The sequence below is a fragment of the Theobroma umbraticum genome, unplaced genomic scaffold, assembly GCF_002168275.2.
Source record: "Theobroma umbraticum cultivar Fairchild unplaced genomic scaffold, ASM216827v3 scaffold_56.0, whole genome shotgun sequence".
Taxonomy (NCBI): Eukaryota; Viridiplantae; Streptophyta; class Magnoliopsida; order Malvales; family Malvaceae; genus Theobroma; species Theobroma umbraticum.
Genome location: NW_018397256.1, coordinates 9,056,321 through 9,081,588, shown reverse-complemented (window position 1 = coordinate 9,081,588; position 25,268 = coordinate 9,056,321). Strand labels below are relative to the sequence as shown.

Sequence of the window (25,268 nt, the reverse complement as noted above, 5' to 3'; positions counted from 1 at the left end):
AGATTTGCATTAACCTTTGAATAGGCTTTATTCTTTCTTTGTACAAAGCCTTTAACTAGACTCAAGATGATCAAATTGCAGGCAGTTTTGACAAAATATGAGCCACAATTTGTCACCTTCCCACGTGGGTAGGATTATAAAACTCTGCTTTTTTTAGCATTGGGAATAAAGGAGAATCAGCCCCTATGAACTTTCCTTGTTCGACAAACCTGAAAATTTATCATGTAATTGCAGTGTTATGCAAGGTATGAGGTCATCCTCCTCCAGGGGTGAAGTATTGTTTATGGTTTCTGCCCATGCTTGCATTATTAGTTTATTATACTTTCGTGATGAATCTGCGGAATTTGGTTTCTGCTGCCCAACACTTGTTTTCAAGGTACAAATAGGCATAGCTAGCCTGCATGCATGCATGTGGGCAAATATACTATTTATTTTATGAGTTCACATTTGCTGCTCTTTACCATTATCAATGTGTTAGGTAACAAAAAGGTTTTGATCCTTCACATAATAATAAGTCAAGAAAGTGACAGCATCACTCTCTTTTTTAATATTTCCAGCCCAACAAGATCACTGTGATTCACTGTTCAAAAAAGTCGAAGATGTGGAAAAATGTTTAAAAGAGCTTGTTTATCAGTTTATGTAAGCTAAGCCACATCTTTTAAGAGGATTGGCCTGACATGATATCAATGAGGCAGATTCATTGCAAATCTACAAGGAATCCAGAACAAAGGGATTGATTTTATACTACATCAGTTCAGTAGCAATGCATGAATCTGACAATTTGAAGAAAAATGATGTATACGGTTTCCAATATCCATAAGAAATTGTAGGAGAATTCAACACTTTGGTAAGCTTCATGTGTCATACTTGTTGTGGCACAATTGCTAGCAAATGGCATTGGAATTCCCATGTAAAAGACTGCTGACAGATTCCAAAGAATTTCCCGCATGAACTGAAGCTCTTGCTTTTGATGTGATTCATGTCAATTTCCAACCGCAACTATCGTAATGCTTAAAACAAAAGCTAATTACAATCTCTCTCTTGTTGCTTTGTCCCTGAAAAGTTGATACAAATTTAATAAAGAAAAAATCCCACTCTCTTTTAACGGTGAACTTGTAAGGAAATGACAAGGAAACAGTGTCTGGTGTGGATAAGAGTAATACTACTTTTACAGTAGTCCATTTCACATCTTCTACATCTTAAGGTACATTTGCTCTTATTTGTACCAGACACTATTTTCTTTCCTTTTCAAAAAATTCATAAGAAGGAGATTCTGATCTCATGCATATCTATGCATCATTCAACATCAAAAGGAAAACAAGGGATTGAGTTGAAAAGTTTGAATTTTTCATTTTTATCAGATAAAAGAATTAAAGTCGCCCAGGGGAAGAGCAAACTACCTGAAACTGAAGTAAAAGGTCCAACTTTCTTTCTAGAAGAAGAAACTAAGGAATGGAGGTCCAACTCGATATCTAGGAAACAGGTTTGGGTTTTATCTTCGGCCCCTTAAGAAAAATATAGGCCCCTCTGCCCTGGAATACAAGTCCATCCTAACCAGCTTTGCTTTTCGGCCAATCATAAGCTAAAGGCTGGAAAAAAGAAATGAAAAAAAAAAGGGAAACTTGTGCAAGAGCCGAGCCGAGCCCATAATCATCATCGTATTTTTTATTTTTTCCTATCCATGAATGAAGCCAAAGATAAGGATTTAAAGCCCCACCTTTCATTTCCCTCTCTTCTCCTTCTTCACTTGTGATGAATAGGCTCTATCACCAAACAACACCTTGGGTTTGTTTCTGATACCTATTTTTAGTTCATTCTGAAAACTTTTCCCAGAAAGCTTTAGCTCTCAAAAAGGTATCATTTTTGGTTGATTATAAGCCAATGGGTCTTTGGTTTTGAAGTTGCTTTCTGTTTTTCTGTGATTTTCTAATGATGGGTTGTTGTTAATTTTTTTTCCTGTTTTGGTTCTCTTTGGCCGCAGTCATGTCAAGTTTGAAATTGTTTAGTATTTTGGTAATGAATTTGCTATGCTTGTTATTGAATTGGAAAGGAAATGTTGGGATTTAATTTTTGAGTGGAATTCAATTACTGTTACAGTGAACAAAGTGAATAAAACAACACATTTATCCCAAAAAGAAAAAGAAACTGTGAACGAATTGAATTTTGATAAGGAACTCTTCTATTCTGTTAAGAAAGCGTTTGGTTAGTTTTTTATCTAAGCCTTTTCATTGGTCCATAATGCACTTTATAAGAATTAACTCTTGATGAGTGCTTTGGTCTGAAGGTAAGGGCTTTTGCTAGTTGATAGAATGTTCAAATGCACAGTGTGATAATTTGGTTATTGTTTCTTGGCTTTGAAATCCTGCTTTAAAGACAAAAAGTTGTTGAATTTCGTTCTCTTTAAAGTCAACATTATTTTCTTAAATTGAAGATAGAGATTTTTCCTAGCTGCTAGAACAGTTAGATGAAAAATGTTGCATATGCGTGTCTTGTGTTTTTAAACTTATGATTTTGGTCAAATAGGCAGAGAAGATGCATAATTGAGAATCTGTTAATCAAAGGTAATTGAAAATTTGAACTCTCAATGATTTGTGAAATATCTAAAAAACATAATTATCAGCTAAATACACCTGTCTTTATTTTCAGAAACTAATGTATTTGCTGCAAAACAGTTAATATACATTTGGAACCTATTGTGCCTGGCATATCAAAGCCTTTAGTTGAACATGAAACATTTTGATTTGCATGAAAAATATAATCACCAGAATCATGTTTATGATTGAAATTGCTGCTTGCTGAATTAAATTACTAATTCTTTCTTTATTTATAGAAGATATTAGGCATCTTGATTTTAGCACAACTGGTGCTTGGACATCTTATGCCTTATCTCAAACTCAGGGGAAATTTATGTGTTTGAGCACATCATTCTTGTTCTTGCAGGTGAAGAAACAGATGAAACACTTATTTTAGTGCAGACAGCATTTTAACTTTTGCCATTCAAGTCAACATGACTCCTGTAATCCCCTGTTCCATTAGCAACATCACACTTATTCCCGGAACTGCCTGTACAGTAAGGAAGAATACTTGTTTAACAAGATGCAGTTTACCAAGAAAACATACAAGATATGCTTTACCCTCACAAAGATTTATGCTACCTCTCTCAACTTGTGTTACACTGTTTCCACAATACAGAACATGGTATGCTTTACATAGAAAACCTGGAATACATATATCAGCCACAGGGACTGATGTAGCAGTGGAGGAATCTGATTCTACTGTGACAGACGTTTCAAGTGGAGGCTCAGAAATACAATCGGATGCTGTTGAAACAAGTGAAAAATCAACCAGCAAATCAGACTCCGGTCCCACTCCAACTCAGTCCAGACAAACAAGACCTGTTAGAAAAAGTGAGATGCCACCTATTAAGAATGAGGAGCTTATTCCTGGTGCGATGTTTACTGGGAAAGTAAGATCAATCCAACCATTTGGTGCGTTTGTTGATTTTGGAGCTTTCACAGATGGGTTGGTGCATGTTTCCCGGTTGAGTGATAGCTTTGTTAAGGATGTTGCAAGTGTTGTGTCTGTTGGACAAGAGGTGAAGGTGAGGTTAGTTGAAGTGAACACTGAGAGTGGGAGGATATCTCTGTCTATGCGTGAAAATGATGATGCTAGTAAACGCCAGCCACGAAAAGATGGTCCTGCTGCTACTGATAGGGCAAGGCCTGCTAGGAAGAATGCTTCAAAGCCCAGCCAGAGAAAGGAGGAGGTGAAAAGTTCAAAATTTGTCAAGGGACAAGACCTAGAGGGCACTGTGAAGAATTTAACTAGGTCTGGTGCTTTTATATCCCTTCCTGAGGGGGAAGAAGGATTCTTGCCGACATCTGAAGAATCTGATGATGGACTTATGAGCATGATGGGAGGCTCATCACTGCAAGTTGGCCAAGAAGTCAATGTACGTGTGTTACGCATCTCAAGGGGACGAGTAACCTTGACGATGAAGAAAGAAGAGGATGATGACAAATTGGACTCACAGCTCAACCAAGGTGTGGTTCATACTGCAACAAATCCTTTTGTGCTAGCTTTCCGTGAGAATAAGGAGATTGCTGCATTTTTGGATCGGAGAGAAAAGTCAGAGGAAATAAAGGTTCAACCAGCTGAGGAGTCGGCCACTGTTTCTACTGCAGCAAATGAAATAATTGAAAAGGAAACAGAAATAGTTGAAAAGGAAACAGATACAGTAAACAAGGCTGAGGAAACCACAGAAAAAGAAACAGAGGAGATTTCTGAAGTTTTATCCCCTGAAGGTAGTGCCGAGTCTCCTTCAGTAGATGAATTGGAAAATGATGAAACAGCTGGATCATCTGGAGAAGTAGTTGATCAAGTTACGACTTCAGCAAATTCAGTAGCTGATGAAATTTCCACACCGAAAGATGAAGTACGAGTAGAAACACCTCTAGCTGAGGGCAAAAGTCCTTCTGCTGCATCAGCTCAAGATGAAGAAGTTGGAGCTATTCCTGGAGAAAATGGCAGTGTTTCCAGCACAGGTGTACAACCCGATGTTCTTGTTCCCAAGGATCCTGAAGGTAGATATCCATAACACTGGTAGCTATGTTGTGACAAAAATCGTCACCAAATGATGAATGGAAACACAATATCTATGATTCTGCATCAAATACAAGGGATCACTGTCTGATAAACAAAATAAATGAAGAGCTAAAAATCAATTTTGCAGGATTTTGTTAGCAATGATTTATTAGCAAGATATAATTTGCAAGAGGATACAGCTCAAGGTTCTATTAAATTAGTTATAGAGTGAAACACAACCTTTTTATAAATGTACTATTTTTTTCTTGAATTACTTGAGATATATCCAACCCCATTAGTTCATTTCTCTGTTTCTTTTATAAGATGTTTGGGAAGTACAAATTTTGATGCAATAGAATGACTATTGTGTCATTTATGGAGTTCCATATTCTCATCCCTAACTAAGCAATAGTTGTTTCGTGAAAAGAATTAGAGAAAATAAGGATATGTTATTTTTGTTCACTCTGTTTTTGGTCTATGTATTTCTTATTGTTGATCTTGCATACAGATACAGTGGAAAACAATGTAACTTCTGATCCATCTCAAGAATCTGCTGATGATCAGATTAAGTCTTCAGGAAGTGAAGTGATTGAAGGACCAGAGAATCAAGTTGAGGATACCAAAGATGAAGTGCAGATAGAGACACCAGTTTCTAAGGTTGAAATTCCTTCTACTTCACAAGTTGAAGAGGCAGAACCTGCACCTCAGAAGAGTGACGAGGTTACAGATTCGAATGTCTCTGCTCCTAAGGAAAATGTGACTAAAGGTTTATAATTTATCCACTTTGGCAGTTCTCCTAACCTATTAGAGGCATCTTACAAAATTTTGAATTAAGCTCTAATCTAGCAAGGAAATTTTAAAGCTGCAAATATGTATTGTTTGTCTGTGCTTTTCAATATAGTAGACTCCCTCTATCTCAAATTGAATGTCCACTATTCATCTTGGGATATATTGATACTCTGCCTTTTTTTTATCTTTGGACTCCTAAAACTCTTGTCTGTGGACATTCAATTTGGATGGGCAGAGTGTGTGTATTAAGACAATCTTGATACTTCTTGTGTTTCTATACAATATTTATATTTTTTTAAGACATTTATTTTTATCTTCCTCAATTTATTGATTCATATGCATGAACAGCCGCAACTATATCACCAGCTCTTGTAAAGCAGCTCCGTGAAGAAACAGGAGCAGGAATGATGGATTGCAAGAAAGCTCTCTCAGAGACTGGAGGGGACATTGTTAAAGCTCAGGAGTTTCTCCGCAAGAAAGGCTTGGCAAGTGCAGAAAAAAAAGCCAGTCGAGTTACAGCTGAAGGAAGAATAGGTTCTTACATTCATGATAGCAGGATTGGTGTCCTGGTAGAGGTTAACTGTGAGACAGATTTTGTCTCCCGAGGTGACATTTTTAAGGAGCTTGTTGACGATCTAGCCATGCAGGTCGCTGCCTGCTCTCAAGTACAATATCTTGTTCCAGAAGATGTTCCTGAGGATATTGTAAACAAGGAAAGAGAAATAGAGATGCAAAAGGAAGATCTCTTATCGAAACCAGAGCAGATCAGATCAAAGATTGTTGAAGGTCGGATAAGGAAGAGACTTGAGGACTTGGCTTTACTCGAGCAGCCCTACATTAAGAATGATAAGGTGGTGGTGAAAGATTGGGTGAAGCAGACTATTGCAACCATTGGAGAAAATATTAAAGTGAAAAGATTTGTGAGGTTCAATCTTGGAGAGGGCCTGGAGAAGAAAAGCCAGGATTTTGCTGCTGAAGTGGCTGCCCAAACTGCAGCGAAACCAGTATCTACTGCTGGAAAAGAGCAATCAGGTTCAGTGGAAGCCAAGGAAGTTGATCAGAAGTAAGTGGCTGTTTTCCATGGTTCTGGTTTCTTACTCCCTACAATATCATTCTGGTCAATGCTTTGTCTATAATTTGAAATTTCTGAAGTATTTTCCTTTTGTATGTATTTGTTCTATTGCATTGCCTTTTCACTATGTGTGCTAAAAATACTTGTAGAAAAGAAATGTGGCCTTGTTTTTATTCCAATAATTTCTTGCATGGTTTATATTCACCCATATCTCTTTTGCAGACCAACAGTAGCAGTCTCTGCTGCACTTGTTAAACAACTGCGTGATGAAACAGGAGCTGGGATGATGGACTGCAAGAAAGCTCTGACTGAAACTGGAGGCGATCTTGAGAAGGCTCAGGAATACCTTAGAAAGAAGGGCCTTTCAACTGCTGACAAGAAATCCAGCCGGCTTGCTGCTGAAGGCAGAATTGGTTCCTACATTCACGACTCTCGCATTGGTGTACTAATTGAAGTCAACTGTGAGACCGACTTTGTTGGTAGAAGCGAAAAATTCAAAGAGCTGGTTGATGACCTAGCAATGCAAGTCGTTGCCTGTCCACAGGTGCAGTTTGTATCCATTGAAGAAGTTCCAGAGAGTGTTGTGAGTAAAGAAAAAGACCTTGAGATGCAAAGAGAAGATCTTGCATCAAAACCAGAGAACATTAGAGAGAAAATTGTCGAAGGGAGGGTCTCAAAGAGGCTTGGAGAGCTTGCCCTTTTGGAACAGCCGTTCATTAAGGATGACAGTGTGCTGGTTAAAGACTTGGTAAAGCAAACTGTTGCAGCAATTGGAGAGAACATAAAAGTCCGAAGGTTTGTTCGATTTACTCTTGGAGAGAGTTGAAGATACTAAAACAGGAACTGAAGAATGAGACAGGAGGATGTTGCTTTAAGAAGGAACTCCCAATGATACCAATGGGAAACAATGGAGGCAACTGAGAGATCTGGTTGGTGGTAGGAACTAATTTTTGGAGGAGAGAGTAATGTGATTCTTTTTTGATGTGATTAAGCAAGTTTTCAATGTAGTGAGCGTCATTGTATTCAAAGCTACTTCTGATTTTGTAAGATGAGATTAGTATCTTTCCAATTGTTTTGCAAAAATGGAAATACTGAAACATGTGAGGAATTATTAAATTAAATCAGAAGTTGGTTTCGTACTTGCAAGAGCAGAGTGACAGGTCCGGGTACAAAGACCTTTACCCTGCAGGCTATTGAGGGCCAGGTTGAGGGTGCCCGCTGCTATCTCCGAATATGCCGCCTTTCGATAATTTCTGCCCCAATTAAAAATATTTTTAGTCGTATTTAATATTTTATAATATAATATAATTATATAATATAATGTAATTGTAAATGATGTGATTGTATCAAATGTGATTGTAAAAAAAATAATATTACATTGTTTAGTATATAAGTAAAATAATAATTAAAATATAAAAAAATAATATTATAGTGTTTAATTTATAAAATTTTTATTGAGAATGTAATATTAATTTTTAAAATAATTTTTATTTATTAAAATATAAATTTAATATATTTATTTTTTTATGATTAATTTTTATATAATATTATTTTTTAAATATATTTTTAATATCATATTTTTTATTTTTCTTATAATTTTATATTTTATATTTTTATTTTTTAATATAATTTTTATTATATATTTTATTTTAATTTCTTTTACTTATAATATATAAATTTTAATTTTTTATATTTTATTATATTTTATTTTTTTAATTCTTATATTATATTTTTTATTTTAATTATAACATTACAAAATATTTTTAACAAAATACTAAAATTGAAAAGTAAAAATATTTTTAAAAATATTATAGAAGACAATGTAATATCATTGTAATGATTTTAAACTGCAATAACATTAAATTTCTTAATTGTAATGTAATTGCATTGTAATCTTACATTGCAATGAGCTGTTACAAAACAAATACTATAATATAAATTAATTAAACATATTACAAATAATGTACTTCCACTTCACTAGTACTAAACATTACCTAATATTTAGCTGTTACATATACTCAATTTTCCTCAGCTCATTCACAGGGATATGTCCAACGTTTAGGATAAGAGAGATTTTAATTGAAAATCACAGCTCTAAGCTCGTTTCTCTAATCCAGATGAGACTGCAAAATTGATATATAGAGATTTTACGAAGTGTCTCAAATTAAGATAGCGAGGCAAACACATAAGGAGCCATAGGACTTTCTTGATTTCTCATCAACTATTACATGAAGTCACATTCCTGAATCTGCTTCTCCTACAGAACCACACCTGACACCTCCAGTACTAAAATCAAGGGGAGTTAAAAGGACCATCCTTTTTGTTCGTTCAATGTGAGATATACTTCAAGCATGGTCTTGATGAGCATTTAGGCAGTTAAATGTCTTTTCCCCTACTCCTTTTGGGTACAAATCGCCAGAGGTCCACAGCAATATCCACCTCTTTTTTCTTGTGAAACTTGTATAGTTGAGGAACATCAAAACGGAGCTGGTCATAAAATGGGGTGGGGAAGAGAGAAAATAGGAAGCAAATATTTTAATAAAAATTAGAGTAAAAGCAATTTCAAAGAGTGCAATGCAAGCAACAAACAGTAGAATGTATGCCTAAGCCCAGATCATGCTTACAGCTTACTCAGCAAACCATCAGATTAATCTCACCTGTGAACGATAATGCATAATGGCAACATTTGTTTATGGTCATAAAAGACATATCATCAGATTGTGAAGCTTGTTTTACCCACCTCACACAAGACCTCAGCGCTGCTAGCATTTAAGTCCCTCAAGGCCGCTCTTTTCACATGCTACAGTGAGGAAAGAAAATTATCTCAACTTTTAGTCACAGTAAAATCCTTATGCAAACAGCACAAGCAGCTAATGTTTTGCATGGAAGAAACAGACTACATGGGACAATCAATGAGAAATTACATTGGCAACAAAAGATGAAATAATGTTGCTAATTAGCAAGCAAATTTGGGCAAATGAAAATGCAGGACTGTTTTGATAGTATAAACATAAGTGATTTTACAGTGAAGAAAATTAAGAGAAAATAATCGCTTTCACAACAATAAGACAATTACATTGCACTCTTTAAATTGGAGGGAACTATTGACTACCAAAATACCTATGCTAACTAAAACATGAAACACAGTAGACCAAATGTTAATCAATGACTAGTTAATTCGCTACTTTAGTTTTAAATCCATCATGTACACAAAATAAATTATGGGCAGAGCAAGTAATTAAAATAGATTTCCATTCAACTACTAGAAAATGCAAAGCGAAGGACTTACATCTCTTGTTGAGGTCTTATGCAATGAATAAACTGCTTGAGAAGCAACCTGGAACATACAAGATATGGACAAATATGCTTATTAGATCAAATAAGCTGAAAAAAAATGGATTTGAAACATCTTCGACTTTGTCAGTAGTTTTACCTTCAATGCTACAAATAGAAAATCCATGTCAGCACCCTTCTTTCGAGTTCCAAATGGAGGATTCATCACAACGGTATCAACAATTTGACCTGAATAACAGCTTGAGACCATAAGATGAAGATAAAAATCACAAGATTTTAAAATTGGGAAACAGGCAGTAGAACATTCCTTTAACATACATATTGTTTTAAACATAATTTTTACTATTTTTTTCTCTTGATTGATTCAATACTCATAACATAGCGGCCACAAAGTAATGACTAGATTATGTTTAGTACATCTGCTACAAATACAACAAAATCAAAGAAGAAAGAAGTGCAATTACTGTGGAGCCAGTCAGCCATGTACCTACAAATTCTAAGCATGAAAATGATTAGCCATATACTTCCTGTATACTTTATTACCCAAATATTTCAATGTGCTAGAGAATCACCATTTCCTGCAAGCTAACTGTTGATTACATCTCATAAGAGAATAACATGTTCATATCAGAATGACTGGTAATTTCCAGGGGTAAAAACCAATTAGAACAATTATGCTTCAAGTGTGTGCATCCGCTGACAGGGATATAGAGAGGAGAGGAGAAGGAATTGTTACCTCTCCATCCTAGGTTACTGATGTCACACTGAATAAAGTCTATTTCCAACTGCAAGTTCAAATAAGAAAGCAACGCAACATGAAATGTATAAATTACCAAGCAAATAATCAAATTAACTAGCATAGATTAAAACTGCATTGAATAGACAGACTGATAGAGAGAAAAAGAAGTCAGAACTATGTCAATGAGGCCAGCAAAAGCTCTAGGCCTTACTATATATCGATATCAATAAAGAGAGAGCACCTCAAGATCCTCGGCGTTCATTGATGCTATTTCAAGAGATTGAGAATCAATATCAATTCCGATAACCTGCCTATTCCAAGCAACAGAACGCCCACATAAAAACAAAAGACATGGAAGCAAACACAGAGCTTTTTTCTCTCTCCCATTTAAAAACATAAATTCTTTTAGATATTCAAATTCAGCTCAAGTTAAGGAATCTACAAGTACAAGAGAAGAATGAATGAGAAAGAGAAAGGAGAAGAGCGGGGTCCAAGGTAAACTTACTCGGCACCCAATAGAGCAGCAGCAGCACCTAGAGTGCCACATCCACAACCAAAATCAGCCACAACTTTGTTGCTAATATCATCAAATGAATTCTCAGCCTAAAAAATTAAAAAACGAAAAAGAAAAGCTTACCCAATTAGTCATTTACATGGGAAATGAAAGAAGGTTAAGAAAAATGAAGCATCAAAGGATCGGTACAGTGTAGAGCAAGCCAGAGGCGATGTGAGGTCCAGTAGGGTACTGTTCCAGCTCCACCTGCACTAGAAAACAGATATCCCACCACGAACTGATTCAATAATTACTGTCATTTTAACAAATTATGTTCTTTCTTATTTGGGGATAAGGGAGAGAAACAGACAGAGATGCGAAGACCTTGGGGTTTGAGAACTGTTGAAGACCGCCTAAGAGGCTTTCCAGTTGTTTCAGCTTCATGGTTTTTCTTTGGGAATCCTTTTAACAAAAGCACAGACAAGAAGAATAGAAGATTCAGCTGCTGCTTCTTCTTTCTTTTAATTAGCCCTAGTTATTTTTTTTCAGAGCTTTTGTGAATATGTGGAATATACTAGAATTCCAGGCTTTGAAATTACAACAATGGGTTTTCAGAGGTTATTTTTAATTTTAATTAATACAAAAAGCTTACAAATTGTATTTTCTTTTTTCCTTTTTCTTTTTTTTTATGCATCATGCATGGGAAATTTAGCTTTTGTCTTTTTATAAGTTTTTAGCCTTTTTCTCTTTTTTCTTTTTCTAACTTTTTGGTTCAAAATCTTTCTCATTGTGTAATTAATAAATAAAATACTACTAATTATGTCTACGTGTAAGATTACTTTCTTTTTCTTTAAATCGAATCCCTTTCATCTGTTGAAGTAAAATCGCATTATTGCTTCATTTCTTACATTTGCATTTATGCAATAAGTCTTAGACCATGTTTAGCTTAACTTTTTTTTAAACTTAAAAGTTATTATAAAACTCTTATAAAAAATAATTTTTAAAATTAAGTTAAACCTAGTTAATAAATTTACTTTTTATAAACTCTTTTATGTAGATAAATTATTTGATAAAATAATTTATATAAATTTTAATTTTGATTAAAATTACTATAATGGGTATTTAATAAATCAAGTAAAAAAATTAAATCAAATAAAAAAAGATGAATATGAAAAAAATATTTATTGTTATTTTTTAAAAATTGATTTGAAATTGATGACTAGCTAAACAAAATTGATGTTACATATAAGGAAGAGAACCAATGTGGTATTAATAATGAATCCAAGTGGGTCAGAAAAATCACCTATTACTTTAGCAACCTGTTTTTCTATTGAAATCATCAAGCTAATTCTATACAAATACAAATCTATCAAGATCTTAATGTCCTCACCAATAAAGTTTTCCTCCATGAATAAAAAGGTTTTGGCTTTTATATTTTTTTCTCATTTTTTAATAGGTTATTTATTTTTGTCAAAGAGGGCTACATCATTTGTTAAGTACTATTAGCTCAAATATGGAATACACTACTAAGAAGTTAGGAATTTTGCAATTCCCGTTGTAAAAAGAATTAAAGTTTATTTTAATTTTCTTATAGTGCAGCATATTGATATACCTAAAAGAAAAAAAATTTTAAAACTGAGTTACCACAAACGAGTATAAATATTAATTTTTTAATTTTTATTTAATTTATCTCGATAATCATAGACCTATTTAGCTAATAATTTCAATCATAATCAACAAATATTATATACGAAGTTAAGAATAAATAAACATTACATAATTACCATATTAAACAATAAACTGAAAAATATCAAACAATAAAAAGAGTTTTCAAAGTAAAAAAAAAGGTAAAAAATAAAATAAAAAATAAAGCAGAAAGAAAAAAATAATAAGTTTTGAATTTTGAAGTTTCTTTTCCCTTAATTTTCTAACAATAAAAAAAAACTTTAGAATGATGATTTGTAGAAAGGGAAGAAAAGAGGGAGATCGATAAATAGAGAAAAGAAGACGTATTTTTTTTAAAAAAAATAACTCTTTTAAGTTTTTTTTTTTTAAAGAAAGCTTTGAATTTTTTTAAGCTATTTTTTTAAAAAATTATATTTTTCAATAACTTCAAACAAAATACTGTTTGACTCAATTTTTACTTTTAAAAAATAAATAAATTAAAAATAAACTACACCAGGCAGGCACTTAATAGTTTGGTATTAAAAAATTTGCATCCTACTCTAAATAATGACGTAAAAATAGTGTTAATATGGCGTGATTAAATATAAAAATAGATTTTATAAGTATTGATGTGGAATTATTTAATTTGAAGTTGTCATATGAAATTTATTACTATCAAATAAAAATTTATTAAAATAGTAACTCATCTCATTGAATCAAAAATCCAAATAAGAATTTTATGTTTAGAAATTCAAATTGTGACCTTTTTTCCATTAGCAATAATATATTTCACATGGCAACCTCACATTGAACAATCCAACCAGTAATGAAATTAAAATTTCACTTTTGGAGGAGTAAACAAGAGAGGGTCGATCATGGGTTCCTGGGGCAGTGGAGCGTGAGAAATAATTCTATTATGTTACTCTAGTCCTTGAGTCTATTAAAATTAGTTATTGACTAATTATTATAGGATATCTCACTAAATAAAAAAATTATTATAAAGATAAAATTATAAAATTTTTAAAAATAAAGATATGTATTATAAAATTTTTAAATTTTTAAGAGACAATAACCCTACTAATCCCTCGTTTCTTATATGCAAAATTGGACCGAACTAATACCTATCTCAACTAAATGTGATTTGGGTAAAACAATTTAATTAAATTAGTCTAAAATGTTTGATCAATTCAGTATATTTAATCGGTTATCGATTTTAAAATTTTTAAACTGAATTAATCAAAAAATCAAACTAATATATAATATTCATATATATAGCATTATATATTATTTTTAAATTTATATAAAATATAATATATTTAATATTTTTAGTTTTTAATTACTGAGTTACTATGACTGCCCGTTGAGCTTGTACCACGCGCCCCACATCCTATCCTTTCGTCCACTCCGTCATCTTTAGCCACCCGTCCATCTTTTCTTTTTATTTCTTACTCTCCTTTACTCTTTTTTTTAATATTTACTCTTTCCTTCTTCAAAACCTAAGCCTAGTTTTATTTTGTAAATATTAATTTTATTATTTTTAACTATTTATTATGTTAAATATTAATTTTTTTATAAATAATCTTAAATATTAATTTAATAGTTTATCTAAAAATACATAATTATATAAGTGAATGAGTAAATATTATTTTTTAATGTTTAAGTTATTTATATGTTTTATAATCAAGGACGAAGTTTATAAGTTTTAATATTTTAATTTGTAAAAAAAAGTAATAAAATTTTGATTAATTGGTCTAAAATCGAACCAACAAATTAATTTGATATTTGATCGGTTTGGTTCTTTTTAATATTTGATCAGTTCTAGTCCATTTTTTTAAAAATATTTGATCTATTTAATTCTTAGATATGAAGGACCAAATCACCTCATTGCTCACCTCTATCCATTTTCTCTGCCACTGAATCCAACATCAACACTTATAAAATTTACATTAATGTTTTATCTTGTCATGTCAACATTATTATTATGTCATTAAATTTAATGTCACATTAATAAAAAATATTATATTAACACAATTAAACGTCATGTCAACATAGATAATAAAAAAATTTAACACGATTAACGATTGTATTGACATTATTAAATTTGAAAAGTGAAAAGACTCAATTTTTACAAATTATTATATAAAGATTAAATCTATCATTTTGACAAAATACATGGTATCTTTTAATTTTAAATCTTACGACACATTTGGTTTGCAAAATGTAATAGAATAGAAGAGTTATTATGTGAGAATAAAATAATGAATGAATAGAGTAGAATGATTATTATGTAATATGGTTTACAAAATGTAATAAAGTAATAATTGTTATTTTAACTCATTCTAATATTTGGTTAGTAATAATAGTTTTGAAATAACTAAGGAATAAATAATAAAATGACAAAACCACTTTTATTATAATAATGTTTATTTTCATCACAATAAAAATACTCTTTATTATAATTAATTAAACTAGGCAAAATTACTCATTACTATAATTTAATAATATGTTTTCTTTTTTAATATGTATTTTTATTAAAAAATTTAAAGATTAATTAATTTATTATTAAATTATCAATAAAAATTTTTATTTGTATTTGTATTTTTTAATCTTTTCATTTCTATTTCATTAAAAATTTAAATATTAATAATTTATTATTAAATTATTAATATAATTTTTTATTTTATTTTTTCTTTATTTTCATTTTCTATTTGTCTGGTTATAATTATTTTTAATAAATAGGGATATTTTTGTCTAATAAAATTTTGACTTTATTCCGTAATCATAGAATAGTTAATACCATGAGGAAGTGAGAAATGGTTAAACCAAGATTTTGAGGAATAGAAATTTTTCCCAAGTTCACAAATTCACCAAACTAAAAAATAAAAAAGTGAAAGAAATAAGAGAGGAATGACTTAGCAATTCCTTGTACCAAATATGCCATTAATATTTTAAAAATTTTTTAAATTAGTTAAGAAAATGTAGCTAAATACTTAATTTCTATTATATTCAATTAAATTTAATTATTTTATTTTTAATTAAATAAACTCTTATAGTTAATGGTTGATTAACTGTTATTAATCAAAATATCATTTGTTATTTTTACATCTATTGATGCTACCAAAAAATATGAAATATCACGTAATCATGTTATCTTACAATATAAATATGTCATGTTACTATATATAATAACATGTTATTATACCATATTAGTGTTATATAACATAAAAAATAATAAGTGATATTTTGACTAAAAATAATTAAAAAAAGCTAGTTGTAAGGATTTATTTAACTTAAAATAAAAATAAAAATAAAAAAATTTGATTAAGCATAATAAAAAATAAAAGTTTGATTAAATATAATAAAAAAATAAAAACTCACTTAAATTTGTTAAATATTTCATTAACTCTTTTTAGGTATTATGTCCGCATTTAATTATCTTAATTATATTTCTCCTTTTTTTTCCTAAATCACATTTCAAATGTTATATTCTGTTTATTAAATAAAAACGTTACAGTACAACTAGTTTTTTCTATACCTTGAAAATAATAGTCCAAAATAATTGGAGAAAAATAAAAAATTTAAGACATATAAGATTATATTGGTTAAAATAATTACACAAAATATCTAATTAAAGTTATTATAGAATACAATTACTTAATTAAACAACAATATCCAAAAGCGCAGAACCTTCCAATAAATTAAAATAATTAAATAAATAAAATCATAGTGTGTGAGAAGGGAAGAAAAAACAAACGCTGAGTTCAGAAACACGACCGAGTCAGTAACTCGGTCCGCAAGGGAACGCCTCATCTCTTAACCGCCTTTTTTAATCAAACGAAAAAGAGGGAGCGAAACTCACTTCCTCTTTACATTAGCATTCGGAGAAGACTCAGAGAAGTTTCTTCATAGAGTTTCTGCTATTCGTTTTGCTTGGTATAACTCGCCTTCTCTAGCTGGTAATTCTCTTTTCTAGGGTTATTTCGAAGCCAATTTCTTCTATTGTCTTTTTCACGCGCCCTTTCAAGTTTTAGGGTTATGTTTTCCGCTAAGTTTATTTTGATTAAACTCGTTGATTAATGTAAACAATATTATTATTGAGTTATTTCACTCTTTTATTACTAAATATTAAATATTATTCAATGTTTGAAAATTTAATCAGGAAAAAGGATAGCAAAAATGGTTTTATCGGATGATGAAATCAAGAGGTTGTTTCGAATCCGAAAGACGGTAATGCAGATGTTGAAAGATAGGGGTTATTTCGTGGGAGACTTTGAGATTACCATGACAAAAGCTCAATTTATTTCCAAATATGGCGAAAACATGAAAAGGGAGGATCTGGTTATCAATAAAACTAAGCGAAACGACAACTCTGATCAGGTATCCCCTAAATATATCTCAACTTTCAACTCATCTTAGCAATTAGTTCAAGACATTTTTCAATTGCTTTTGAATGTATAATAATATGGCCGTGTCATATGTTTAATTACTTGTTATTGCTTATGTTGTTTGGATCTGCAGTTATTTTTGTGTGTTGCCTCATTGATTTACGGGTTATTGTTTTTTGTGGACTAGATATATGTTTTTTTCCCTGATGAAGCAAAGGTTGGGGTCAAGACAATGAAGACGTATACTAACCGCATGAAATCAGAGAATGTATTCAGGGCTGTACTGGTTGTGCAACAGAATTTAACTCCCTTTGCTCGGACATGTATTAATGAAATTTCTTCAAAATTCCACTTGGAGGTTTTCCAGGTCAAATTTATTTGCTTATACGATGTTCTGATTCCAGTTATGTCATCATCATGTTTGTTGATCATTTTCTTAATCAAGGACTGTATTAATAAATCTTGATGGGATGCTTGGCATATGTTCTATAATGAAATGCTTTAAGGCAATGACTTATCTAATTAACTGTACTTTCTCTGAGCTCATCGAGATGATAGCCAAACAATATACTGCAGGTTGGTGTGATGGTTAGACTGAACGACCATGCTCATCTGATGAACACAAATTTTTTTAGAAATTTTGCTCTAACATCAGTATATTTTTCCATCCCATTATAGCAATTTATAGTGAAGCATTGATGGTTGAAGGATGTTTTTTGAACTCATTTTGATTAAGTTATTCTACTTTTCTTATTTGAGGACTTTATTTCAATCATATGTAATTAAATCTTATAGTGAAGGCTTGCCTTTTTTTCTTCATTGGTGCAGGAATCAGAGCTCCTAGTCAATGTAAAAGAACATTCTCTTGTTCCTGAGCATCAGGTTCTTACTAATGAGGAGAAAAAGACTCTGCTGCAAAGATATACTGTGAAGGAAACACAGGTCAGTTTTATCTGATCTTAATTACTGTATGTTGGTAGATTCAAGTATTTTAAAGTGATTTGCACAAATCTTTATTGGTGTATGATATTAGTTGTTCTTCAGGGTTATACTTCATATAATATGTTCTCGGAGCTAATTGGTTAACTGGGTATAGAACCACAGATACATGAATCTTGTTTTGTAGAATCACTGCAACTTCAAATTGGAACATGAGTTGCCCTAGTAGGAATGTTTAATTTGTTTGCATGTATTCTCAGTAGCTAAAAGAAGTGTGTATAAGGACAATGCAATTCTTTAGATACTGGTTCATAGCAAATGCCTTTCGATGGCTGGCTTTTATGTTTTACGATGGATGTGTTTTTCTGGTGTCTTTTGTTTAATGATCTGGTGTCATTGATCTGGTTTCATTTTTTTTGAATGCATTTATTTTCTCTCTTATAAGTCATACCAGTCTCTGATCCTTGTGTTTTTGGAATGGATTGAATGCAGCTGCCCCGTATTCAGGTGAGCGATCCAATTGCAAGATACTATGGGCTGAAGCGTGGACAAGTTGTGAAGATAATTCGGCCCAGTGAGACTGCTGGTCGTTATGTCACCTACCGATATGTTGTCTAAGCATGTTTCCTGTTACATGAGTTCTTTTTTTTGCTCAGTTGTTACATGATCATGTACCGACTTTATTTAGACGTGGATACAGGGGTTTAATTGAAAGCACAACTCTATAATTCTATCAAATTGGCCAGTGCTCTCAAAACCTAATGGATTGTAGTTAGGGGATGAAGGCAACTGTGATGCTCTCAAACCTACTTGTAATGTTTGTGTAATCCCATTTAGCTAATTTCTTTGCGTTCCAATTGCTGTGTATTCTATTCTTGTTTCATCTCAAAACCAAATGACAATTCTGTTTCGCTAAATGTTTATGTTCCTTGACATTCTGTAAAATTGTTTTATGTAACACGAAAATATTTCCACCTCTTGGCAATTGCCAAATAGGGGGCTTTGATCCTGTAGTTGTTGAAAGGTGAAGGAATAGTTGATTTTGTGCTTACATTTTAGCTCTGTTCTGGAAAGAGGCTTGCGCAACGCCATAGCCGATAGAGTAGTTTTGCGTCTTGATAGTATTCCCTTTATGGGCTAGTAACAAACGTACAATAATTGATTTAGTAGTTGCCAGTACGTAAGTGGATTCAGTTCATGCAGATTCCAGAGTCCCATTCCTTGATGTTAGACTTAGTTGACAAGAAATGGAGCTGGTACTTCTCCACTTCTCAATATTTTCTTAGGGATGGTTGGTGGGTTTGTACCAATTTCTTCGAAAAGAACCTCAAGGATTTAAAATACAGGAACGACAAATGCATTTCATTATTTGAACATGACCAAGCCGCAATCTCATAGGTAACAAGTGAGGTGAGAAAGGAACTCTTAACGTCCTCTGACGACATGCCTTTTCTAATTTATTACCTTTCATCACGTAATCTATGTAACAAACCCTTCCTCCTACATGCCCTCCTCCACCCTATCTACCTCGCCAACCAAATCTTGATTTCATGGGATAATAGCTCGGTCCAATTTTAGGATTGACCACTTGTCAGACCAGGTAGTTTTATATGTTAACAGTTCAGTTTATCTGGGTGTGTATTTCCAATGAAACGCAGAATTTCCCAACTTTTCACTGCCCTTTTTTCAATTTCTCAGCAACCAAATGCGAGAACAAGTCTGTAATGGATGATTGAGAGAGAGAGAGAGATTAGACAGGCAACAAACCATTTACATACGAAACAATGTAGCCTTAAGCAGAGACGACAATCAAATACATGACAGAAACATGAGGGAGAGAACAAACCTAAAAACCTGGATATGTCTAAATAGTATATATTGCCTACCAGGGAGCCATTTTTGTTTAGCCCTTATACAGCACATAACTTGTTCAATGCTTATAAACATACTTAGAAGGAAACAGATGACCCAGTTTTGATAGCAGTAAAAGGCTTTGACATTCAGATAGTAGCGACTAGCAACCTCCATCTTTTGCCTCAGTAATTACAGCAGCATCAAATCGTCTAGGTACGATTCTTGCACTTCTCCATAGCCCTTGGGGCTGCATAATGCAGAAACATGTGTTAATGATTGCTTCCTCCACCATTAATCAACGTCATGTGGTTAACCAAAAACCAATTGAACAGGATTTTTACAACCAACAAGTATCATAAAAAATATCTCACACCATCACATTTTCTAACAAACATTTCATATGCTGATATAAAAAGTTAAAAACTTAGAAAGGATAGCCATTCTGCATTACATGACTAGGCAATCAAAACTCAACAAGAACGTAGTAGAATATTTTGGATTAAATTTGATAACCATATGGAAATGTAAATCAGAAAATAGCATACCTAGGCCGATGGCCTCTGAACTCTTCATGATCCTCAACCTCTTACAAGAGTCAGTAAACATCCTGCAACAAAGCAGGACGCTCAAATTAGTGGATTATTTGTGCATCTCTTATATTCTGGAAACTTTAATTATGAAATTAGAACCATTTGATTGGAGCATGTTTAAAACAAACTCCAGATGTTTCTATAATTACTTCCAACTTTCAATTAATAAATTTGCATGAAAAATCAGATTCAGAATAACTTGATATATTTTCATAACATCCAACCAATTTTCGTTCATGGGATACTTTACATAGTTGAGTTGCAGAACAACTTACTCCCAGGGAACATCACCCACGAGCATCCAGTCACCATCTTTATCTTCATATGTGAGTACATACTCAGACCCATGCAGAAGATCAATTAATCGACTCTCACTCAACCCATCTCGGCTAGGAACTCCATGAGAACCACACTGACCTGAACCAGTCAATTAGAAACCATAAATTAAACCCTTTCAGACAGGGGCATTCCTGCAGATTTGCAAATGCCTCTCCAATTTAATCATCATTATATCACATGCAGATCCTTTCGACATGCATGTTGGTTTTCACACAACTAAGACAAACTGGTTATTTGAAAACAATTTTAAATAAATAAAAAGCTAAAAGAAAAACTCAAATTTGCTGCCATGGTGATGCCAGAGAAGTTTTAACCTAAGCTAACATCACATGACCAACAGTTCTTTCCATCATGGTTAAAAGAGCACTTTCACTTTTAGAATCAAAGAACCTCTGTTGATATCATTTTTTATTTATCATCACATGTCCATTCTGTAAGACACAATTTCCTGATTTAGATAGCATGAGTCGTCCAACCATACCCTACAATTCTAACAAGATACATTTAACATTCCACCTTTGTCCTTCGTCCACCCTCTCACCTTTCTCCTCTCTTCTCACCAAATGAAAAGAAACAAGCAAGAGAATGGGTGAAGAAGACAAAGAGAGGGTTTTTGCTTTATATTCATATAGAAAATTTCCCTGATGTGTTTCTTTGTGAAAACCATTTCCAATCATCAAAACAATTGACAGGATTATGGCAAGTTGGCAACCAAACAGTTTTAGTCTGTGATTTTGAGTGTGCCTGAGTGAGGCACTGGCATGTTTGTACTTGTGCATAGCCTGAGTAATGAATATAGAGATTGACATTTAAAAGCGTTAAAAAAGCACACAGGATAAGTTCAGAAAAAAAAATTTACCAATTGTGAAGCAGCTAAACATCTTTTCAAGTGCTGAGGAGAGTTCTTTATAACTGCCGTAGAATTTGAGATCAACTTTCCTCAGATATGGAGCACCATCCATACTAACTTTGACATACAGACATCCTGATCCCAACTTGGCTTCTGCATCATCATCATTCTTTGGAGGATGAGAAGCCATTGTATTCTTCCGGAACGAGCGAATTGGTGGCCATCCAACCACTTGTGCCCTGCTAAATATGAATAGAAAGATAAGGGATCAAATTTCTTATATTGAGAATAATTTGCAATTATGATACCAAAATAGCAAGGCCGTAACTTATATCTTCTTGTTTTAATAACTACATAGCAGACAAGTTAATACAATAAAAATATAAGCAGCAGGTAAAACAAAGAAGTTCAATTTGCAAGCAAATAATAAGTGATAAATGCAAAAGAATTAATGAAGCAACTCAATTTTTCATAGAGAAGAAAAATGAAAAATCCCCAATATCAGATCAACCTTATAACAATTGTTAATAGTTAAAATACGATTTAATTGTCAGACAGATCAAAAGTTTCAAAACTAGGTAAAGCATGTAGATCCTGAAAGAACAAATTCTTCACACATAATTCACATGTTCTTCTTAGCCTTACTCCACTGCTCACCCCAGTCAATGTTGTTACTAGCATTTTATTTTTCTTGTAAAATAATTTTAATATTTCCCCTCATAGAAACCAAAATAAGGAGAATCATACCACTAATCACATTTTTCATCTTTCCTAATACCTGCTCTAACGAACAAAAAGAGGTATAAAGAAAAGCCCATCAAAATCAATAAACCAGCCACTAAAAAACTAAAAAGAAATAAATTAAGGGGAGAAAAGAAAAAAGGTCAACAGAAGTTATTTTCTCATTGTACCAATTACCAAAGGAGAGATTATTTTCTCCTCTCAGAATTAAAAATAAATAATAAATAAAAGGAAGTAAAGCAATGAGTTTACTTCGAAACAGGAGCAATATTCCCATTCCCATGACCACTACCACCAGCATCCTGAGGCTTCTTCTCCTGACCCACCACGGGCTTCTGAGCTGCTTCATCCTTCAAAACAGGACCGCCCACACCCGAATCCGACCCGGGAAGACCGTTTCCTCCATTACTACCGCCACTTCTAGGAGAAAACAAGCCTTCAGATCCACCTCCACTCCCACCACCAAAAACCCATTTCCCGCCACCGTTGAGAGTATCAGAGAAACCCCTTTTCGCCCCTGACACAAAACTCTTCAGTGGAAGCACGTTATGGTCATGATCCTCCCTCTCTGGTGACTCGGAGCCAGGTAACCCGAGTCTCAACTCAGTAGCTTTTAAGTGTAAACCATTCTTTTTATTATTAGCATCAGAGCTTTTCTCCATTGAAGGAAGCTGCTGCTCTGACAAGCCTATGTAATCGTGCTCTATTGGCTTAGACATCAAAAAGAGAACATCAAGAAGTAAAAGCAGAGCTCAACCACAAAACAAAAACAAAATGAAAAAAAAAAAGTGCTTTTGTTTCTTTTAGATTGAAACTGAGAGAAAGATTGGAGGTTTGATCATGAAGCAAAGAAAAAGAAGCTTCTTTTAAACTTTTGGCCTTTGGGTTTTGTTTCTATATAATAACACACAAACACACACAGACACACACAAACAAGAACTCTATCTTTACTCTCAACACTGTAAGAAGATGAAGTAAAAATCCAGTTTAAAATGGAACTGTTTATTGTACTTCTATGAAAAGAAAAATAGTTTCTTTTTGGGAGTTTTTGTAAAGGCATAAACTTTTAAAATTTATATGTAAACGGCCTTTTTGTGGGGAACCACTTCCGACAGTAGTCACAGAAAATCTCCTCCCGGCCAACTTACCGATTATGGCCCTTTTAAAAATATGTAAGCTAATGAAAATGCGCCGGGTGTACTAACGTGCACCGTCATTACTTTGACGTGTCAAGGAGCTTAGCTAAAGTGCACCCCTCTTTCAGACAGTGTTTGGACGAGAGAGAGAGAGAGAGAGAAACCGCACGGAATGACAGAAAAGGATAGGACGAGACGAGAGCTGTTGCTGTGTGTGTGCCTTACCTCTTTAAACGGCCAAAACTGCTCGCATTTTAAAGTGAAAAAACAAATAATAAATATAAAAACTACTTAGATGGGTAGTATTTTGGCTGATTTGGTGTTTGGGTTGCAGGAAAAAAGAAAATAAAAAGCTGGTAAAGTAAGAGAGAGGGGCAGAAAGAAAAGAGGGAAAACGGCAGTTTGGAGGTGTTGGTTTGGAAGTGACTCTGCTGGAAAATATTTTGTATTTGTTATGTTCTGTTTTTTTATTTGGTTGTCTGTCTCGTTTATGTCACAAATTTTAAGTAATAAAAAGTTTTCTTCCAAGTTCGTTCTTTAGGTTCTCATGGTCGGATCATTGCTCCTAGTTAAGTAGGACAAGAATAATAGCTTAATATGTGAAATTTCTTTTTTTGCAATAGCTTAGAACATTGTTTTGTTTGTGATCATGGGAGACATTAATAGCTTTTAAACATTAAACATAAAACATAATTTGTTTATTATATAATCTTAATGGGTAAACAAAACTAAACTTTGTTATCCACCTAAATGATCCAAACTAATTGCACTTCTTAATGTAGAAGATTCAACACTTGGTCCAACATGATATAAAATGTCACTCTCTTCAAATTTAATACTAAACGTAAAATTATGAAATGAACATAAAGTGAGACATTAATTACAAATAGAATTATTTTTAATAATATTATTGCAAGAAATATAACAGAATTATATGATAAAGAAATTTGAAGGTAACGTGCAATTAGTAGCGCGTGGAATAATAATTAAAACAAATTGGGCAATCCCCACCTCCCTTTTTTTTTTTTAAAAAAAAAGAGCCTTTCTGTTGATAATGATACAAAGAAATCTTGTTGACATTGCTGTAAATGATAATGTCTGATCTTACGCTTTGAATAATAATGAAAGTACAAAGTAGCTTAGCGTTTGCCTTAAATTTATTAGTTTAATAATTGCACCATAAATAGTAAGTTACGACATATCTTAATAATTAAAGTTTGCACGGTTTAAAAGAAAAGTCCACTCTTCCACAGCATTTGGGTCGTTGAGGGACAAGACGGCATCGTTCCAAATGACCGGTATCCCTTAAAGTAGTACTTGTTAATGACTAATTGAATTGAAAACAATATTTCCCCAAATGCAAATTTGTCTTGGCCCTTGTATTGCACTGTGTGTTAGGTATGATGTTCTTCACTCAAAAAACCAGAAACCTAGCCATGGTTTGTCCCCAAAACATCATCATTATTCAGATTAGTGGTTTACCCTTTGCGTTGTTTTTGCTTTATCTGCTAACCCTTTTGCATTATTGTTAAGTATGTGATTAATGATAGTGTTGGGAGTTGATGGAGCAGAGGCATGAAATCACTTTCAATGGCCAATTTTTCCCAAGTACAGATGTTTTGTGGACTGTTGGAGTAGGGTATGGTGTGACAATGGACTTCCCAACTTGTCAATTCTCTAAGGTCTAAAACATTGCTTTTTTCTTCTTTTTCTTCTTTTTCTTCCTTTATTTTTTTTTATAATTGGTCTTTCTTGAACTTCACCCAATGTCTCAGAATTTGTCAACATCTTGAACTTG

General features: G+C 32.8%; 4 protein-coding genes across 7 annotated transcripts; 2 read left to right on the top strand and 2 right to left on the bottom strand.

The window, feature by feature from the left end:
• The first annotated feature begins 1,699 nt into the window (after positions 1–1,699).
• On the top strand, positions 1,700–7,584 carry EMB2726 (elongation factor Ts family protein). The gene is given in 6 exon segments (XM_021421376.2): positions 1,700–1,854; positions 2,941–4,583; positions 5,093–5,350; positions 5,722–6,436; positions 6,668–7,267; positions 7,269–7,584. Coding segments are annotated over 5 exon segments (3,180 nt in total). The 5' UTR covers positions 1,700–1,854; positions 2,941–3,007; the 3' UTR covers positions 7,300–7,584.
• A 734-nt stretch (positions 7,585–8,318) lies between these two features.
• Positions 8,319–11,507, bottom strand: LOC110411572 (S-adenosyl-L-methionine-dependent methyltransferases superfamily protein). 2 transcript variants are annotated; one of them, XM_021421795.2, is made up of 9 exons: positions 11,356–11,507; positions 11,132–11,243; positions 10,984–11,011; positions 10,720–10,789; positions 10,476–10,524; positions 9,879–9,967; positions 9,735–9,782; positions 9,186–9,245; positions 8,319–8,932 (listed from the first exon to the last, which is right to left on the bottom strand). In XM_021421795.2, exons 1-9 carry the CDS (start codon positions 11,413–11,415, stop codon positions 8,822–8,824), a joined length of 627 nt encoding a protein of 208 aa, XP_021277470.1. In that variant the 5' UTR covers positions 11,416–11,507; the 3' UTR covers positions 8,319–8,821. The 2 variants fall into 2 exon arrangements, with proteins under 2 accessions (XP_021277470.1, XP_021277469.1); XM_021421794.2 differs by having other exon boundaries at positions 8,321–8,932; positions 10,984–11,081; positions 11,182–11,238.
• A 4,917-nt stretch (positions 11,508–16,424) lies between these two features.
• Positions 16,425–18,819, top strand: LOC110411064 (DNA-directed RNA polymerases II and IV subunit 5A). 2 transcript variants are annotated; one of them, XM_021421076.2, is made up of 5 exons: positions 16,425–16,569; positions 16,796–17,013; positions 17,209–17,388; positions 17,850–17,963; positions 18,453–18,819. In XM_021421076.2, exons 2-5 carry the CDS (start codon positions 16,813–16,815, stop codon positions 18,576–18,578), a joined length of 621 nt encoding a protein of 206 aa, XP_021276751.1. In that variant the 5' UTR covers positions 16,425–16,569; positions 16,796–16,812; the 3' UTR covers positions 18,579–18,819. The 2 variants fall into 2 exon arrangements, with proteins under 2 accessions (XP_021276751.1, XP_021276750.1); XM_021421075.2 differs by having other exon boundaries at positions 16,428–16,592.
• An 891-nt stretch (positions 18,820–19,710) lies between these two features.
• On the bottom strand, positions 19,711–23,465 carry PAP2 (phytochrome-associated protein 2). 2 transcript variants are annotated; one of them, XM_089782626.1, is made up of 5 exons: positions 22,587–23,465; positions 21,603–21,832; positions 20,680–20,821; positions 20,350–20,421; positions 19,711–20,061 (listed from the first exon to the last, which is right to left on the bottom strand). In XM_089782626.1, the coding sequence occupies exons 1-5, from the start codon at positions 23,051–23,053 to the stop codon at positions 20,004–20,006; spliced, it is 969 nt and encodes a 322-aa protein (XP_089638752.1). In that variant the 5' UTR covers positions 23,054–23,465; the 3' UTR covers positions 19,711–20,003. The 2 variants fall into 2 exon arrangements, with proteins under 2 accessions (XP_089638752.1, XP_021276374.1); XM_021420699.2 differs by having other exon boundaries at positions 20,360–20,421; positions 22,587–23,450.
• Positions 23,466–25,268: the final 1,803 nt, after the last annotated feature.

What these genes read in the sequence shown, in the direction of transcription:
- LOC110411064 (XM_021421076.2), top strand. Translation starts at nt 16,813, where the DNA reads ATGGTTTTATCGGATGATGAAATCAAGAGGTTGTTTCGAATCCGAAAG. An exon ending in GAAACGACAACTCTGATCAG is followed by an intron (nt 17,014 to 17,208) that starts GTATCCCCTAAA and finishes TTTGTGGACTAG; the next exon opens with ATATATGTTTTTTTCCCTGA. An exon ending in ATACTGTGAAGGAAACACAG is followed by an intron (nt 17,964 to 18,452) that starts GTCAGTTTTATC and finishes GATTGAATGCAG; the next exon opens with CTGCCCCGTATTCAGGTGAG.
- PAP2 (XM_089782626.1), bottom strand. Translation starts at nt 23,053, where the DNA reads ATGTCTAAGCCAATAGAGCACGATTACATAGGCTTGTCAGAGCAGCAG. An exon ending in AATATTGCTCCTGTTTCGAA is followed by an intron (nt 21,833 to 22,586) that starts GTAAACTCATTG and finishes CATATTTAGCAG; the next exon opens with GGCACAAGTGGTTGGATGGC. An exon ending in ATCGGCCTAGGTATGCTATT is followed by an intron (nt 20,062 to 20,349) that starts TTCTGATTTACA and finishes TGCATTATGCAG; the next exon opens with CCCCAAGGGCTATGGAGAAG.
- LOC110411572 (XM_021421794.2), bottom strand. Translation starts at nt 11,415, where the DNA reads ATGAAGCTGAAACAACTGGAAAGCCTCTTAGGCGGTCTTCAACAGTTC. An exon ending in CCTCTGGCTTGCTCTACACT is followed by an intron (nt 11,082 to 11,181) that starts GTACCGATCCTT and finishes TTAATTTTTTAG; the next exon opens with GCTGAGAATTCATTTGATGA. An exon ending in TTCTATTTGTAGCATTGAAG is followed by an intron (nt 9,783 to 9,878) that starts GTAAAACTACTG and finishes TGTATGTTCCAG; the next exon opens with GTTGCTTCTCAAGCAGTTTA.